The 19,948-nt window shown below is 40.7% G+C and overlaps 1 protein-coding gene across 1 annotated transcript in view; it reads left to right on the forward strand.

Annotated features, from left to right (window-relative positions):
* Positions 1-19,497, forward strand: part of prickle1a (prickle homolog 1a) — a 108,177-nt gene extending 88,680 nt beyond the window's left edge. The window contains exons 3-8 of the mRNA XM_061969585.2: positions 3,106-3,219; positions 11,087-11,224; positions 15,831-16,034; positions 16,128-16,314; positions 17,281-18,147; positions 18,213-19,497. Of these exons, the coding sequence (XP_061825569.2) occupies positions 3,106-3,219; positions 11,087-11,224; positions 15,831-16,034; positions 16,128-16,314; positions 17,281-18,147; positions 18,213-19,045 (2,343 nt within the window). The 3' untranslated portion in view covers positions 19,046-19,497. The remainder of the gene's footprint in view (positions 1-3,105; positions 3,220-11,086; positions 11,225-15,830; positions 16,035-16,127; positions 16,315-17,280; positions 18,148-18,212) is intronic.
* Positions 19,498-19,948: the final 451 nt, after the last annotated feature.

Raw genomic sequence — 19,948 nt, forward strand, 5'->3', positions numbered from 1 at the left:
TCTATCCGCCATGTTTGTTTGTATTGGCATCACTATGTGACGTCATAGGAAAATGGACGGGTGTATATAACGATGGTTAAAATCAGGCACTTTGAGGCTTTTTTTTAGGGATATTGCGTGATGGGTAAAATTTTGAAAAAAACTTCGAAAAATATAATAAGCCACTGGGAACTGATTTTTTATGGTTTTAACCATTCTGAAATTGTGATAATGTTCCCCTTTAAATCTGCTGCTATAAAAACATTTGTTATTGCTTTAGCCCTGCCTGACTCGCCAAGGAGAGGCGGCTTGAATGCGGTGGTGACGCTTCAAATGGGTTAGCATGTTTGACGTGTTGTCAGAAGCAGCTGCTGAACAATGTCGGCAAACTTCCGTCCTCCATTGTTGTATCGCGCAGCCTTAGTTTTCCCAAACGGGAGATCTTAACGAGGCAGGAGGGTCTTCCAGCTCTGGCTTTTACATGTTGTCCTCGCCCGGTCGCTGCTAGCATGCCGTGTGTTGTGCCTCGGTGTGCATTGTTTACACAACGTGCGGTACGCTACTTAATATGTCCGTGTGGAAACTCGTTTGGTACACCTCCGAACCGAACCGAAACTCCCGTACCTAAACGGTTCAATACAAATACATACGTACCGTTACACACATAGTAACTTGGAATAAAGTAAATGTTTTGGACGTATTCACTAACTGTATTACCGATGCCATCATTTCCACTCTTCATCGACGGCACAGCAGTGGAGATGGTAAGCAGCACCAACTTCCTAAGTAAGATTAAATATCTCAAATAAGGGTGATATTTGCTTATTTTCTGTCTGATAAGATAATTCTTCTCACTAAGCAGATTTTATGTTAGTGTTTTACTTGTTTTAAGTGTTTTCGTCCTAAATGATCTCAGTGAGATATTACAGCTTGTTGCTGAGATTTGATGACCTATATTGAGTAAAACATGCTTGAAACTAGAATATCAACTGTTGCAAAGCTGTGTCATCAACACTCACAAGTACCATATTTTTCGGACTATAAGTCGCAGTTTTTTTCATAAGTTTGGCCGGGGGTGCGACTTATACTCAGGAGCGACTTATGTGTGAAATGATTAACACATTACCGTAAAATATCACATAATATTATTTATCTCATTCACGTAAGAGACTAGACGTATAAGATTTCATGGGATTTAGCGATTAGGAGTGACAGATTGTTTGGTAAACGTATAGCATGTTCTATATGTTATAGTTATTTGAATGACTCTTACCATAATATGTTACGTTAACATACCAGGCACGTTCTCAGTTGGTTATTTATGCCTCATATAACGTACACTTATTCAGCCTGTTGTTCACTATTCTTTATTTATTTTAAATTGCCTTTCAAATGTCTATTCTTGGTGTTGGGTTTTATCAAATACATTTCCCCCAAAAAATGCGACTTATACTCCAGTGCGACTTATATATGTTTTTTTCCTTCTTTATTATGCATTTTCGGCCGGTGCGACTTATACTCCGGAGCGACTTATACTCCGAAAAATGCGGTATAAAACTGCTTTTTCAAAGTAATCATTTCTTATTTCAAAAAAATCATGACTTTGACACAATTGTGTCTCATAATTAAAACAGATGACAGCCAAATGGACTTTGCTGTTTTATTTTCAATGAAACAATAGAAAACACGTACTCATATAGTAGTACAGTTGGCACAGTACAGTAAACGGACAGTTAATATTCAAACATTTAACATGTGCCATTTCTAACTATTTTGAACAGAAATAGTTCATGCACATTCAGGTAAATTCTTCAAAATTACAATAAAGAAAAATTTGGCTGGGGGCCGGGCTGTGTATATATATATATATATATATATATATATATATATATATATATATATATATATATATATATATATATATATATATATATATATATGTATATTCCTCGCACACTAATTAACTGAAAGAGCACGCACTTGGCGTGATGATGTCATGTTATCCATGGAAAAATGCATTTTTAGACAATATGATTAGCCTGAGTGGCTAGGAGACCCCGAGAGTAACAAGCGGTTGCCTTGTTGCCTTTCCTTTAAGAACAATAAATTAGTTTTAGTATAAGTTTGCTGGTTTCAAGAAATGTAATGCCGAGCGCATATCATTATGTCAAGATAATGGCACTAGCATTTACTTCATTTAACAATATTTTTTAACATATTGAGAAAAAAGGTCTCATTTTTCCTTCTACCAAGAAAAGTACACTTGTTATTAGTGAGAATATACTTATTTTAAGGTATTTTTGGGTTTATTGAGGTTAGCTAATTTTACTTGTTTTGGAAAGTCTTGACAAGCCAAATTTTCTTGTTCTATTGGCAGATAATTTTGATTAGTTCAAGTAAAATACCCCTCATTTTTTTCTTTTTTTTCTTTTGTTTTTGAACACCGACTTTTTGCAGTGTACACACCGGAGCTCTTGTAAAAAGAGCTCAGCAGCGTCGGATGAAAAGAGCACAGCTCCCTCCATCTATTCTCACCACATTCTATAGAGAGCTTGCTGACCAACAGCATCTCTGTCTGGACTGGAGCCTGCAATGCCTCAGACTGGAAGTTTCTGCAGAGAGTGGTGAGGACGGCAAAAAAGATCATCAGGACTCCTCTTCCTCCTATCTAGGAAATCGCAAAAAGCCGCTGCCTGACCAAGGCTCAGAAAATCTGTAGTGATTCCTCCCACCCCCGCCAAGGACTGTTTTCACTGCTGGACTCTAGAAAGAGGTTCTGCAGCCTTCGAAGCAGAACCTCCAGGTTCTGTAACAGCTTCTTCCCTCAGGCTGTAAGACTCTTGAACGCATCATAATTAAATTATCCCCTCAATTCACCCCCAAAAACAGATTAACTGGCTGGAATATAAAGACAATATAACATACATCCATAAACGTGGATGCATATGCAAAAGTGCAATATATTTATCTGTACAGTAATCTATTTATTTATATATGCACCTTATTGCTCTTTTATCCTGCACTACAACCAGCTTATGCAACAAAATTACGTTCTTATCTGTACTGTAAAGTTCCAATTTGAATGACAATAAAAAGTAAGTCTAAGTCTAAGTCTAATTTCCTCAGGTCCAGTTGTACTTCTCCTGCCTGCCCGAGGAGAAGATTCCATACGTCAACAGTCCGGGCGAGAAGTTCCGCATCAAGCAGCTCCTCTATCAGCTTCCACCGCACGACAACGAGGTAAGGCCGAGCACAGTGTCCAAAAAAAAGGCCCGGTTCTTGTTCAAATATCGACTGATATTTGGGAAAAATGCCAATAAGCCCTTTAGAAGCATTAAAGATTTTAAAGGGGAACATTATCACAATTTCAGAAGGGTTCAAACCATTAAAAATCAGTTCCCAGTGGCTTATTTTATTTTTCGAAGTTTTTTTCAAAATTTTACCTATCACGCAATACCCCTAAAAAAAGCTTCAAAGTGCCTGATTTTTACCATCGTTATATACACCCGTCCATTTTCCTGTGACGTCACATAGTGATGCCAACACAAACAAACATGGCGCATAGAACAGCAAGCTATAGCGACATTAGCTCGGATTCAGACTCGGATTTCAGCGGCTTAAGCGATTCAACAGATTCCGCATGTATTGAAACGGATGGTTGTAGTGTGGAGGCAGGTAGCGAAAACGAAATTGAAGAAGAAACTGAAGCTATTGAGCCATATCAGTTTGAACCGTATGCAAGCGAAACCGACGAAAACGACACGACAGCCAGCGACACGGGAGAAAGCGAGGACGATTTCGGCGATCGCCTTCTAACCAACGATTGGTATGTGTTTGTTTGGCATTAAAGGAAACTAACAACTACGAACTAGGTTTACAGCATATGAAATACATTTGGCAACAATATGCACTTTGAGAGTGCAGACAGCCCAGTTTTCATCAATTAATATATTCTGTAGACATACCCTCATCCGGTCTCTTTTCCTGAAAGCTGATCTGTCCAGTTTTGGAGTTGATGTCAGCAGGCCAGGGAAGCTAGGGTCGATATTCTTCTCTTGATCATCTTCGGTGGCATAAGGGACGGTGTGAGCCAAGACATCCAGGGGGTTTAGCGCGCTCGTCTGCGGGAACAAACTGCCACCATTGCTTGCCGTGCTACCGAGGTCCTTTGTCCCTGAATTGCTCACACACTCCGGCAGATTCAATGGGGGTCTGGCGGCAGATTTCTTTGACTTTATCGTTGGAAATGCATCTGCTTTGAGTGTCGCAGGATATCCACACATTCTTGCCATCTCTGTCGTAGCATAGCTTTCGTCGGTAAAGTGTGCGGAACAAACGTCCAATTTCTTGCCACTTTCGCATCTTTAGGCCACTGGTGCAACTTGAATCCGTCCCTGTTTGTGTTGTTACACCCTCTGACAACACACCGACGAGGCATGATGTCTCCAAGGTACGGAAAACAGTCGAAAAAACGGAAAATAACAGAGCTGATTTGACTCGGTGTTTGAGAAAATGGCGGATTGCTTCCCGATGTGACGTCACGTTGTGACGTCATCGCTCTGAGAGCGAATAATAGAAAGGCGTTTAATTCGCCAAAATTCACCCATCTAGAGTTCGGAAATCGGTTAAAAAAATATATGGTCTTTTTTCTGCAACATCAAGTTATATATTGACGCTTACATAGGTCTGGTGATAATGTTCCCCTTTAAGATCTTGAATAGATTGTATTTGACATCTTCTCAGCTGTTTAAAATTGGTGCAGTAGATAGCAAGTTATGTATGAATTAGAGATTTCCGATAATATCGGACTGCCGATATTATCGGGCGATAAATGCTTTAAAATGTGATATCGGAAATGATCGGTTTCGGTTTCAAAAAGTAAAATGTATGACTTTTTAAAACGCCCCTGTGTACACGTACGTAAGGAGAAGTACATTCATACTTACCAACCCTCCCTAATTTTCCGGGAGACTCCCGAATTTCACTGCCCCTCCCGAAAATCTCCTGGGAAAACCATTCTCCCGAATTTCTCCCGATTTCCACCCGGACAACAATATTGGGGGCGTGCCTTCAAGTCACTGCCTTTAGCGTCCTCTCTCACCTGAAAAGGAGACTATTATATATGTCTCCGTTATCCATAGGTTTATCTATAACCCATAACACGGTGGCCGAGTGGATATAGTCACTCATGAACGGTCAGAGAAGGTCTCAAGGTTGGCAAGTATGAGTACAGAGCGCCAATAAACCTTAAAGGCACTGCCTTTGCGTGCCGGCCCAATCACATAATATCTACGGCTTTTCACACACACACAAGTGAATGCAAACACATACTTGGTCAACAGCGATACAGGTCCCACTGAGGGTGGGTGTATAAACAACTTTAACACTGTTACAAATATGCGCCACACTGTGAACCCACACCAAACAAGAATGACAAACACATTTCGGGAGAACATCCGCACCGTAACACAACATAAACACAACAGAACAAATACCCAGAATCCCTTGCAGCACTAACTCTTCCAGGACGCTACAATATACAACCCCCGCTACCCCAACCCCGCCCACCTCAACCTCCTCATGCTCTCCCAGGGAGAGCATGTCCCAAATTCCAAGCAGCTGTTTTGAGGCATGTTTAAAAAAATAATGCACTTTGTGACTTCAATAATAAATATGGCAGTGCCGTGTTGGCATTTTTTTCCCGTAACTTGAGTTTATTTATTTTGGAAAAACCTTGTTACATTGTTTAATGCATCCAGCGAGGCATCACAACAAACTTAGGCATAATAATGTGTTAATTCCACGACTGTATATATCGGTATCGGTTGGTATCGGAATCGGTAATTAAGAGTTGGACAATATCGGATATCGGCAAAAAAGCCATTATCGGACATCTCTTGTATGAATCGTCGGGCAGCTGAGGGAACTTTTGTTCATTTATTGTGGGAATGTTTGAGAATAAAAGAGTTATGGTTGAAAACAAGAAAAGAAGCAATCACATTCCTAAATATAAATATCCAATGACACTGCAAACTTGTATTCTTGGTGATCTGCATCAATTTAGTAACGTGTCATCAAAGAGTAAAAATTCTTTTAAAGTTAAAGTTAAAGTACCAATGATTGTCACACACACACTAGGTGTGGCAAAATTATTCTCTGCATTTGACCCATCACCCTTGATCACCCCCTGGGAGGTGAGAGGAGCAGTGAGCAGCAGTGGTGGCAGCGCCCGGGAATAATTTTTGGTGATTTAACCCCCAATCCCAACCGTTGATGCTGAGTGCCAAGCAGGGAGGTAATGGCTCCCATTTTTATAGTCTTTGGTATGACTCGGCCGGGGTTTGAACTCACAACCTTTCTTTCAGTATGCATCATAACAAAAAAGGGTAATATTTAAAAAATGGATAGATGTTGATAGTCCAACTCATACTGACTGATACACACAAGCTACGGAAATGATATCAGTAGAAAAAAACTGCATTTAGTTTAGATAATAATGAGTCATATATTGGAAATATTGGATCCATTATTTAAATTTGTTTCAACTATTAAATGAACCTAAAATATGACTTATTTTATCTTTGTGGAAAATATTGGACACAGTGTGTTGTCAAGCTTATGAGATGTGATGCAAGTGTAAGCCACTGTGACACTATTGTTCATTTTTTAAATATTTGTATTTTTTTCTAATCACTGCTATGTTGGAATTGTTATTACAATTGATACTGTTGTTGATATGAATGAAGAGCGTAGAAGAAAAGGTCATTTCAAACATCAGTATTCAAGGACAACTTTAAAACAAGCGTGTATATCAGTGGTGGGGGTTTAACTATGGAATTCTTTTTACTAGAGATGTCCGATAATGGCTTTTTTGCCGATATCCGATATTGTCCAACTCTTAATCACCGATTCCGATACCAGCCGATACCGATATATACAGTCATGGAATTAACACATTATTATGCCTAATTTTGTTGTGATGCCCCGCTGGATGCATTAAACAATGTAACAAGGTTTTCCAAAATAAATCAACTCAAGTTATGGTAAAAAAAATGCCAACATGGCACTGCCATATTTATTATTGAAGTCACAAAGTGCATTTTTTTTTTTTTAACATGCCTCAAAACAGCAGCTTGGAATTTGGGACATGCTCTCCCTGAGAGAGCAAGAGGAGGTTGAGGTGGGCGGGGTTGGGGGATGAGGGGGTATATTGTAGCGTCCTGGAAGAGTTAGTGATGCAAAGGGTTCTGGGTATTTGTTCTGTTGTTCTGTTTATGTTGTGTTACGGTGCGGATGTTCTCCCGAAATGTGTTTGTCATTCTTGTTTGGTGTGGGTTCACAGTGTGGCGCATATTTGTAACAGTGTTAAAGTTGTTTATACGGCCACCCTCAGTGTGACCTGTATGGGTGTTGACCAAGTATGCCTTGCATTCACTTGTGTGTGTGAAAAGCCGTAGATATTATGTGACTGGGCCGGCACGCAAAGGCAGTGCCTTTAAGGTTTATTGGCGCTCTGTACTTCTCCCTACGTGCGTGTACACAGCGGCGTTTTAAAAAGTCATACATTTTACTTTTTGAAACCGATACCGATAATTTCCGATATTACATTTTAAAGCATTTATCGGCCGATAATATCGGCAGTCCGATCTTATTGGACATCTCTAATTATTTTACTTATTTTTTTGTCTGGTTTTGTATTTGTTTTGTATCATCCCATGAGGTGTACATTACTTTTTTTGGTTCGGTTTGTACTTCATGAAGTTTTGCACTTGTTTTTTTGTGTGTGTTTTTTGTTTGTTTTCATTATATTTGGATGTGTCTGTTTGGTTTGTATTAGGGATGTCCGATAATGGCTTTTTTGCCGATATCCGATATTCCGATATTGTCCAACTCTTAATTACCGATATCAACCGATACTGATATATACAGTCGTGGAATTAACCCATTATTATGCCTAAATTGGACAACCAGGTATGGTGAAGATAAGGTCCTTTTAAAAAAAAATTATAAAATAAAATAAGATAAATAAATTAAAAACTTTTTCTTGAATAAAAAAGATAGTAAAACAATATAAAAACAGTTACATAGAAACTAGTAATTAATGAAAATTAGTGAAATTAACTGTTAAAGGTTAGTACTATTAGTGGACCAGCAGCACGCACAATCATGTGTGCTTACGGACTGTATCCCTTGCAGACTGTATTGATATATATTGATATATAATGTAGGAACCAGAATATTAATAACAGAAAGAAACAACCCTTTTGTGTGAATGAGTGTGAATGGGGGAGGGAGGTTTTTTGGGTTGGTGCACTAATTGTAAGTGTATCTTGTGTTTTTTAAGTTGATTTAAATTTAAAAAAATTAAAAAAATACCTGATACCGATAAAAAAAAAAAACGATACAGATAATTTACGATAATACATTTTAAAGCATTTATCGGCCGATAATATCGGCAGGCCGATACTATCGGACATCTCTAGTTTGTATGCTTGTGAATCTGGGCTATCCATGAAGTAAGACTACTTATCATGTTGAAGGGGGGTAGGAAATATAAGATTTTCTTCATCCTGTTCCTTCTCAAGCATAGATGTGTAAATATGTGTTTAGTTGCTAAAGTTTAATTGTCTGTTGATCAAAAATGCACATCCATGAAGGAGATAAATAACTACTTTGTCAAAACCGATTCATAACTTTTATGGACAGAATTTCTAGGCGCAGTCAAGGCGTTGAAGGGATCTGGTTTGGTGGCTGCAGGATTAGGTCTCTGCTTTTTGCAGATGATGTGGTCCTGATGGCTTCATCTGGCCAAGATCTTCAGCTCTAACTTGATCGGTTCGTAGCCGAGTGTGAAGCGACTGGGATGAGAATCAGTACCTCCAAGTCCGAGTCCATGGTTCTCGTCCGGAAAAGGGCGGAGTGCCATCTCCGGGTTGGGGAGGAGACCCTGCCCCAAGTGGAGGAGTTCAAGTACTTCAGAGTCTTGTTCACGAGTGAGGGAAGAGTGGATCGTGAGATCGACAGGCGGATCGGTGCGGCGTCTTCAGTAATGTGGACGCCGTATCGATCCGTTGTGGTGAAGAAGGAGCTGAGCCGGAAGGCAAAGCTCTCAATTTACCGGTCGATCTACGTTCCCATCCTCACCTATGATCATGAGCTTTGGGTTACGACCGAAAGGACAAGATCACGGGTACAAGCGGCCGAAATGAGTTTCCTCCGTCGGGTGGCGGGGCTCTCCCTTAGAGATAGGGTGAGAAGCTCTGCCATCCGGGGGGAGCTCAAAGTAAAGCCGCTGCTCCTCCACATGGAGAGGAGCCAGATGAGGTGGTTCGGGCATCTGATCAGGATTTCACCCGATCGCCTTCCTACCGGTAGGAGGCCACGGGGAAGACCCAGGACACGTCGGGAAGACTATGTTTCCCGGCTTGCCTGGGAACGCCTCGGGATCCCCCGGGAGGAGCTGGACGAAGTGGCTGGGGAGAGTTCCCTGCTTAGGCTGCTGCCCCCGCGACCCGACCTCGGATAAGCGGAAGAAGATGGATGGATGGATGGATGTTTGACTACATTTGGATTGTTTTGTGTCGTGTTTGTTTGCCCTCTCAATTGCTCTGTTGATTTCTATTCTGAATGCTGCTGGAATTGGAATTGTATTATTATGGTATTATTGTGTATTATTTTGTTGGATTGATTACCGTATTTTTCGGAGTATAAGTCGCACTAGAGCAGGGGTCGGCAACCCAAAATGTTGAAAGAGCCATATTGGACCAAAAATACAAAAACAAATCTGTCAGGAGCCGCAAAAAATGAAAAGCCATATTACATACAGATAGTGTGTCATGAGATATAAATTGAATTAAGAGGACTTAAAGGAAACTAAATGACCTCAAATATAGCTACAAATGAGGCATAATGATGCAATATGTACATATAGCTAGCCTAAATAGCATGTTAGCATCGAGTAGCTTGCAGTCATGCAGTGACCAAATATGTCTGACTAGCACTCCACACAAGTCAATAACATCAACAAAACTCACCTTTCATGCACAACGTTAAAAGTTTGGTGGACAAAATGAGACAGAAAAAGAAGTGGCATAAAACACGTCCTAGAAAGTCGGAGAAAGTTATACATGTAAACAACTACGGTGAGTTCAAGGACCGCAAAAATTAGTAGGACAAAGCGGCGCTCGCCAAATACTCGAATCAGTGAAGCATGTTTAATATAAACAGTGTGCTTTATAACAATTAGGGAGGTTTGTGTCATGTTTGTCCTCCTACAGAAACCATATTAAAACAAAAAATATATTTTTTTCCCCTCATCTTTTGCCATTTTTCATACATTTTTAAAAAAGCTCCAGAGAGCCACTAGGGCGGCGCTAAAGAGCCGCATGCGGCTCTAGAGCCGCGGGTTGCCGACCCCCGCACTAGAGTATAAGTCGCACCTGCCGAAAATGCATAATAAAGAAGGAAAAAAACATATATAAGCCGCACTGCAGCCCGGCCAAACTATGAAAAAAACTGCGACTTATAGTCCGAAAAATACGGTAATTAAAAAAAAAACAAAAAAAAAAACAAGGCCCGGTTCTGACGGTCGTCCGCAGCCCACGGGGGGGATTGTTGTAGACATGCCGCGTGGGCACAATGTGACTTTTGACTGCATGATGTTTGCTGGGAGCCGCCCTGCCCCTGGTGCTGGATTCCTGTCATGGCCGTGGGTTTTTACAAGGACCGCTCGGCAGGGGGACGAGGGACGGCGAGTGAAAGGGGCTTTATGCGATGCCACCACCGCGCTCCCACTCGGCCGGCTCTCTCCCTTTTGTTGCCCGTCTTCTCCATTTCACTCCAAACAGAGGCCCTTGTTTGCGTAAACGTCTGCTTTGCCTCTTGTTAAGTCCTTGGGAGACATCAAGGGGGCTTGTTGTAAAAAAATCAGGTTCTCAATCAGGGCCAGTGGGGTGGAGATATATTAGGGGGAGAAGGAAGGGCAAGCCGGGGTCAAGAGTTCCCTTTGTTGGCCTCTCTGCAGCCTGAATTTACAACCTTACAATCCACCTCCGTGTCATTGCCATGCAGCGATGTCAGACCTCAGAATGATCTTGTTCATCCACAGGTCCGTTATTGCCAGTCCCTTGGTGAGGAAGAGACCAAAGAGCTACTTATGTTCAGCATCCAGAGGAAAAAGGAGGCCCTGGGGAGGGGCACGCCCAAAATGTTGCCCCGCAATCGCATGCACTACGTTTGTGAGCAGGTATGTCCTTCATCACCTCAGGACAAATCTTCTACCAGCACATGATTTTTTCCCCCTAAAATATTATTTCATTATTAGGATGCTTAGTAATACAAACATCATGTTCTTCAAAGTTAATTAGTAGGCATGTCCCAAACAAATACAACTATTACCATAAGTCAGGACCTGCATGAGTAGAAACCAGAATGGTTGACTCACTGCGCATCGGACTTGATTATTTCCGTGCGTCCAATCACGAGTAAGAATTTACACAAGATTTAGATTTATATGCCAGAACAACAATATGAAGAACACAATTTCGAGATTTAGTTACCAGAACAATATTATGAAGAACAACGCAAGATTTAGATTTAGTTGCCAGAACAATAATACGATAAACAACACATGATTTTGATTGAATTGCCAGTAATAATATAATAAACAAAGCAAGATTCAGATTTAGTTGCCTGAACGATATTACAAAGAACAATGCAAGAATTAGATTTAGTTACCAGAACAATAATATGAAGAACAATGCAAGATTTTGATTTAGTTGCCAAAATAATAATATAAAAAACAAAGCAAGAGTTAAATTTAATTGCCAGATAAATACAAAAAACAAAGCAAGATTTAGATTTAGTTGCCAGAACAATAATACGAAGAACAGTGCGAGATTTAGATTTAGTTGCCAGAACCATAATATGAAGAACAATGCAAGATTTTGATTTAGTTGCCAAAATAATAATATAAAAAACAAAGCAAGAGTTAAATTTAATTGCCAGATAAATACAAAAAACAAAGTAAGATTTAGATTTAGTTGCCAGAACAATAATACGAAGAACAGTGCAAGATTTAGATTTAGTTGCCAAAATAATAATGTAAAAAACAAAGCAAGAGTTAAATTTAATTGCCAGATGAATACAAAAAACAAAGCAAGATTTAGATTTAGTTGCCAGAACAATAATACGAAGAACAGTGCAAGATTTAGATTTAGTTGCCAGAACCATAATATGAAGAACAATGCCAGATTTAGATTTAGTTGCCAGAACAATAATACTTAGAACAATGCAAGATTTAGATTTAGTTGCCAGAACAATATGAAGAACAATGCAAGATTTAGATTTAGTTGCCAGAACAATACAAAAAACAAAGCAAGATTTAGATTTAGTTGTCAGACCCATAATACGAAGAACAATGCAAGATTTAGATTTAGTTGCCAGAACAATAATATGAAGAACAGTACAAGATTTAGATTTAGTTGCCAGAACAATACAAAAAACAAAGCAATATTTAGATTTACTTCCCAGAACACAAAAAACAAAGCAAGATTGAGATTTAGTTGTCAGACCCATAATACAAAGAACAATGCGAGATTTAGATTTAGTTGCCAGAACCATAATATGAAGAACAATGCAAGACTTAGATTTAGTTGCCAGAACAATAATACTTAGAACAATGCAAGATTTAGATTTAGTTGCAAGAACCATAATACGAAGAACAATGCAAGATTTTGATTTAGTTGCCAGGACAATAATACGAAGAACAATGCAGGATTTACATTTAGTTGCCAGAACCATAATATGAAGAACAATGGAAGATTTAGATTAAGTTGCCAGAACAATAATATGAAGAACAATGCAAGATTTAGATTTAGTTGCCAGAACAATAATACTTAGAACAATACAAGACTTAGATTTAGTTGCCAGAACCATAATTCGAAGAACAATGCAAGATTTTGATTTAGTTGCCAGAACCATAATATGAAGAACAGTGTAAGATTTAGATGTAGTTGCCAGAACAATAATACAAAGAACAGTGCAAGATTTAGATTTAGTTGCCAGAACAATAATATGAAGAACAATGCAAGATTTAGATTTAGTTGCCAGAACCATAATATGAAGAACAATGCAAGACTTAGATTTAGTTGCCAGAACAATAATACTTAGAACAATGCAAGATTTAGATTTAGTTGCAAGAACCATAATACGAAGAACAATTCAAGATTTTGATTTAGTTGCCAGGACAATAATACAAAGAACAATGCAGGATTTACATTTAGTTGCCAGAACCATAATATGAAGAACAATGCAAGATTTAGATTAAGTTGCCAGAACAATAATATGAAGAACAATGCAAGATTTAGATTTAGTTGCCAGAACAATAATACTTAGAACAATACAAGACTTAGATTTAGTTGCCAGAACCATAATTCGAAGAACAATGCAAGATTTTGATTTAGTTGCCAGAACTATAATATGAAGAACAATGCAAGATTCAGATTTAGTTGCCAGGACCATAATATGAAGAACAGTGTAAGATTTAGATTTAGTTGCCAGAACAATAATATGAAGAACAGTGCAAGATTTAGATTTAGTTGCCAGAACAATACAAAAAACAAAGCAAGATTTAGATTTACTTCCCAGAACACAAAAAACAAAGCAAGATTTAGATTTAGTTGTCAGACCCATAATACGAAGAACAATGCAAGATTTAGATTTAGTTGCCAGAACCATAATATGAAGAACGATGCAAGATTTAGATTTAGTTGCCAGAACAATAATATGAAGAACAATGCAAGATTTTGATTTAGTTGCCAGAACTATAATATGAAGAACAATGCAAAATTTAGATTTAGTTGCCAGGACCATAATATGAAGAACAGTGTAAGATTTAGATTTAGTTGCCAGAACAATAATACAAAGAACAATGCAAGATTTAGATTTAGTTGCCAGAACCATAATATGAGGAACGATGCAAGATTTAGATTTAGTTACCAGAACAATAATATGAAGAACAGTGCAAGATTTAGATTTAGTTGCCAGAACAATAATACTTAGAACAATGCAAGATTTAGATTTAGTTGCCAGAACCATAATATGAAGAACAATGCAAGATTTAGATTTAGTTGCCAGAACAATAATACTTAGAACAATGCAAGATTTAGATTTAGTAGCTAGAACCCTGATACGAAAAACAATGCAAGATTTAGATTTAGTTGCCAGGACAATAATACGAAGAACAATGCAAGATTTAGATTTAGTTGCCAGAACCATAATATTAAGAACAATGCAAGATTTAGATTTAGTTGCCAGAACCATAATATTAAGAACAATGCAAGATTTAAATTGAGTTGCCAGAACAATGCAAAAAACAAAGCAAGAGTTAAATTTAATTGCCATATAAATAAAAAAAACAAAGCAAGATTTAGATTTAGTTGCCAGAACAATAATACAAAGAACAATGCAAGATTTAGATTTCGTTGCCAGAACAATAATACAAAGAACAAAGCAAGATTTTGATTGAGTTACCAGAACAATAATATGAAGAACAATGCAAGATTTAGATTTAGTTGCCAAAATAATAATACAAACTAGAAAATTCCTGCGGAAATTTTGATGGGCCTGCTATCTGTGCCCCGGACCTCTGGCTGGTGGTCGCCGGAAGCCGCCGTACTTATTAGATGGTGCCGAGTGTCTGAATCCGTAGCATGTGTATATCAGTAGCATGTTTACACAAAAATGATAACACGTAGCATGTGTGCTAAAGATAGCATGAAGAACAATGCAAGATTTAGATTTAGTTGCCAGAACAATATGACGAACAATGCAAGATTCAGATTTAGTTGCCAGAAAAATAATATGAAGAACGATGCAAAATTTAGATTTAGTTGCCAAAATGATAATACGAAGAACAATGCAGGATTTAGATTTAGTTACCAGAACAACAATGCGAGGAACAATGCAAGATTTCGATTTAGTTGCCAGAATAATAATACGAAAACAAAGCAAGATTTAAATATAGTTCCCAGAACAATAATACGAAGAACAATGCAACATTTAGATTCAGTTGCTAGAATAACAATACAAAAAACAACGAAATACTTGAGATTTAGTTCTCAGAACAATGCAAGAATTAGATTTAGTTCCCAGGACAACAATACAAAAAAACAACACAAGATTTAGATATAGTTACCAGAACAATAAAAATTGGAAAAACAAAGCAATATTTAGATTTAGTTGCCAGAACAACAATACAAAAAAAACCACAAGATTTAGTTGCCAGAACAATAAAAGCTAGATTTAGATTTAGTTGGCAGAATAACGATGATATGAAGAACTAACAATTTGTCAACTTCACTACATAGCTTAGATGTATTTATTAGCTGAACATATCTTGAACCACATGTTTATTGAACTTAAGTATTATTGTGGCCCCCCGACATCCTTCCATCTTCCTATTGATGTGGCCCCGGGTGGAAGAATCTACCATAAGTAAACAATTGCATTTTATTACTGGAAGTAGGTTGTTTTCTACTCTACACACAAAGTATTACTCTGTCAACCATCAACTTCTAGTCTCCACTGGTACTTGCCAAACATAGTACTGCTGAAATAGCGAGATGAGTCATTTTTAAGACCCGAGCCAAAGTTTTCTCCGCTGAGTGGCTCAGTACAGAGTTCCCCTCAATATTTAACAACGGCCGACCAAGAGGGGCTCATAAAACTTGTCAAAACAGCCTTGATGTTGCTTTCCTTGGAACATTTAGAATACCCGAGATGTCAGCTGTGACCAATGACAGTCGAAACATTTCAGGACGTCCTAATCGCCCGTGTCATTGTGTCCGCAGTGCGGCGAGAGCATCAACGGCGGTGAAATGGCGGTGTTAGCGTCCAGGTCCAGCCCTGGAATGTGCTGGCACCCGGCGTGCTTTGCCTGCTCCACGTGTAGCCAACTGCTGGTGGATTTGATCTACTTCTACCACAACGGCAAGATCCACTGCGGAAGGCACCACGCCGAGCTCCTCAAACCTCGGTGCGCCGCCTGCGACGAGGTACAAAGAAAAGGGTTTTTGGGGGGGGACGCAATCGGGAGCTTTAACGGGTTTCTGGAGGACACAGGATTAAAAACCTCTCTTTGCCTTCAGATTATATTCGCTGACGAGTGCACGGAGGCTGAGGGGCGACATTGGCACATGAAGCACTTCTCCTGCTACGAGTGCGAGACCATCCTGGGGGGGCAGCGCTACATCATGAAGGACGGAAGGCCCTACTGTTGTGGCTGCTTCGAGTCTCTGTACGCAGAGTACTGTGAGGCTTGTGGAGAACACATCGGTAAGACTTGAAGTTCCTCTCCAAGTACGCGAGTGCCAACAAAGACTACAGCCTCAAGTCTTTTTGAGTACGATGCCACAAGCTTGGCACACCTATCTTTGGGCACTTTCAACCATTCCTCTCTCTAGCCCGATCAGGTTGGGTGGGAACCGTTGGTTTTCCTCCAGGACGTCTCTGTACAATCCTGCATTTATCTTAGTCTAGTCAGGGAGGTGACCAAGAACCCCATGGTCACTCTGTCAGAGCTACAGCATTCCTCTGTGGAGAGAGGAGAACCTTCCAGAAGGACAATCCACCAATCAGGCTTGTATGGTAGAGTGGTCAGACGAGTTTGCCAAAATGCACCTGAAATACTCTGACCATGAGGAACTAAATTCTCTGGTCTGATGAGACAAAGATTGAAGTCTTTGGCGTGAATGCCAGGCATCCTGTTTGGAGGAAACCAGGCCAATACCATCCCGACAGTGAAGCATGGTGGTGGCAGCATCATGATTTGGGGGTACTTTTTAGCAGCAGTAACTGGGAGACTAGTCAGGGTAGAGGGAATTATGAATGCTAAGTACAGAGACATCCTGGATGAAAACCGACACTTCCCATCCAACCTGATGGAGCTTGAAATGTCCTGCAAAGAGGAAAGAGAGAAAGTGCCCAAAGATAGGTGTGCCAAGCTTGTGGCATCGTATTTAAAAAGACCCGAGGCTGCAATTGCTGCCAAAGGTGCATCGACAAAGGATTGAGTAAATGCTGTGAATACTTATGTACATGTGAATTTTTTAAGTTTTTAATACAAAAAAATTAGGAGGACAAAAATTCATGTATTCCATTTTGAAATGGGACCGTACATTAAATGAAGCGCTGAGTATGTGGATTCCAAAGAAAGAAACAACTTGTAGACTTGATCATTATACAAAAATACCTGCAGGATGTCTTATTTTATGGCTGTCTCAAGAGTTCCCTGTTTTCCAGGTGTTGACAACGCCCAGATGACCTACGAGGGCCTCCACTGGCACGCGACTGAGAGCTGCTTTAGCTGTGCCCATTGCAAAAGCTCCCTCATGGGCTGCCCCTTCCTGCCCCACCAGGGTCACATCTACTGCTCGAAACCCTGCAGTCTGGGAGAGGACGTGCATGCCTCGGATTCCTCCGACTCAGCCTTCCAGTCGGCGCGCTCCCGGGAGTGTCGTCGCAGCGTCCGCATGGGTAAGAGCAGCCGATCGGCCGATCAGTGCCGACAGTCGCTCCTCTTTTCGCCGGCGGTCAACTACAAGGTTCCTGGATTCAGTGGAAACCCTGACGACACCGTGACCAACAAGCTCGCCCATTTGAACTTATCGGACGAGCATTTCTGGAGAGGGCGTGGTGAGGAGACAGAGGCACCTGAAGATCAGGGGGAGGAGTGGGCGGAGCATGAAGACTACATGACTCAGCTACTATTGAAATTTGGGGAAAATGGAGTCTTCAGACAGGGCAATGACTCCAGACCCACAGATTTTTGGGTTGCGGAGAGAGAAGCGAGGTTGAAACAGGACTCCTTCAAAGCCGGTAGCAGCGGTGGAGAAGGAAGGGCAAGTCTGGCCAGCAAGAAGTACCAGGCCGACATGTACTGGGCCCAGTCACAGGACGGGCTCGGGGATTCCGCCTACGGTAGTCACCCGGGTCCGGCTAGCAGCAGAAAGATCCAAGAGTTGGAGCTAGACCACGGAGCTGGAGCAGGGATGGGAGATGAGTCGCGGTGGTACGGTGGCTCTTTGGAGTGCATCACAGACGAATTCAAGAAGACCAATCAGAGTGTCCGAGACTCCATGGACTCACTGGCTCTCTCCAACATTACTGGTGAGAGGCGGCATGATTTACCTTTCCACAATCATCATCTAACTAAATGTATTTCCGTTTGCTAGGCATCTCCGTTGATGGCGACTGCAAAGACAGACCTGTGGTGTACTCCATGCAAGGCTTCCACGACCTGGAGACAGAGGACTGTGAGAAAACCAGCAACATGGGGACACTCAACTCCTCCATGTTACACAGGAGTGCAAGTTCCCTGAAGAGCCTTGCATCCGAGCACGAGGATGAAGTGGAGGAAAACGTCGCAGAAGAAGAAGCGGCGCAACCTCCAGACGACAGACCGAAGCCACACCTGCCTGCCCTGAGGAGGACACGCTCGCAATCCAGGCAGCAGCAGGTGAAATTCTCAGACGACGTGGTAGACCGTTACGGAGATCCCCCGGTGCGGCAGCCTCCTATGAGTGAACGGACTCGTCGGAGGGCGTTCCACTTTGAGGAGCAGGGTCAGGAGCTTCACTCCGGGGGCCGCAGCCATCACCATCACAGGCGGCGTCGTAGCCGCAAGTCTCGCTCCGACAACGCTCTCAACCTTCTGCCTAAAGAACGGGGCTACAAAGCGGACCATAGAGGGCATCGGCGAGACGAGGCCTTCCGTGGTCCCGCTGGCACCATGTCAGACTACAGGCTTCAGGGCGCCGCCATGGGGAGGTTCCTGGATCTGTGCGGCGAGGATGACGACTGGTGCTCTACTTGCTCGTCCTCTTCTTCTGATTCTGAGGAGGAGGGCTTCTTCCTGGGTCAGCCTATACCTCAGCCCAGGCCACTTAGACACTACTATACTGAAGACTTGCCTAGCCCTGTGGCAGCCATGTCCTCCCCTCCTTATGGCCAACGGACTAAATCCAAAAAGAAAGGGCGTAAGGGGAAAAACTGTATTATTTCATAGGCTTTTGTCCCAGAACTGGGTTATTCTCTGCTTTTGTTCACTGTGGTGTGCCTGCCTGTCATATATCATATTTCATTGATAGCTTCTGAGGCATTACAATCTGCTGGTTAATTAGAACAATATTGAGTTCAGAATAATGCGTATTTATATATTAAAAAAAAAAAAAAAACAACCTCCGTAAGGGTATTAATAACAAATGTATATACTGTATGTTTAGTTTTTTTTACCCATGGTTTAATGACATGCTCTTGTACAAAAATGGTATTAACATGAACTAATGGTAGTTTTTTTTCCCCCGCAGTGAAGGTGGTCCTTGATGTTATTTAGCCAGCTTGTGCAGCACGGACTAAAAAAAATACAGTTTTATAAAATGGTTTATTAAAATGTTTTAGAGTAAGTCAACAATTTCAATCTGTATAAATGTATAAACTGGAGGATAAAGTTAAGATAGATCATTGTAATAAAATAAATATAATGTCATGATGTGTGTACTCCACTCTTTTCCCCCACACTGCAGAAACTGAAATCTAAGTAAGATGAAATATCTCAAATAAGGGTGATATTTGCTTATTTTCTGTCTGATAAGATCATTCTTCTCACTAAGCAGATTTTATGTTAGAGTGTTTTACTTGTTTTAAGGGTTTTGGTCCTAAATCAGTGGTTCTTAACCTGGGTTCGATCGAACCCTCAGGGGTTCAGCGGAGCGTTCGCCACTGAGGTCAAGACAACAAAAACTTCTCCCTGTCGGCGTATTATGGATACCCCCAAAACAATGTTCCCTCTAATTTTTCATATCTGTGAGCAAACGCAAAAACTCCTTGAGCATTCAGTGGAGCGCATGTGAGCGACGTCAGATGTGTGCACATATACTGTGGTCACACCTGTCCAAAACCTGACTAAATA

Source organism: Nerophis lumbriciformis, linkage group LG10, assembly GCF_033978685.3.
Source record: "Nerophis lumbriciformis linkage group LG10, RoL_Nlum_v2.1, whole genome shotgun sequence".
Classification (NCBI taxonomy): Eukaryota; Metazoa; Chordata; class Actinopteri; order Syngnathiformes; family Syngnathidae; genus Nerophis; species Nerophis lumbriciformis.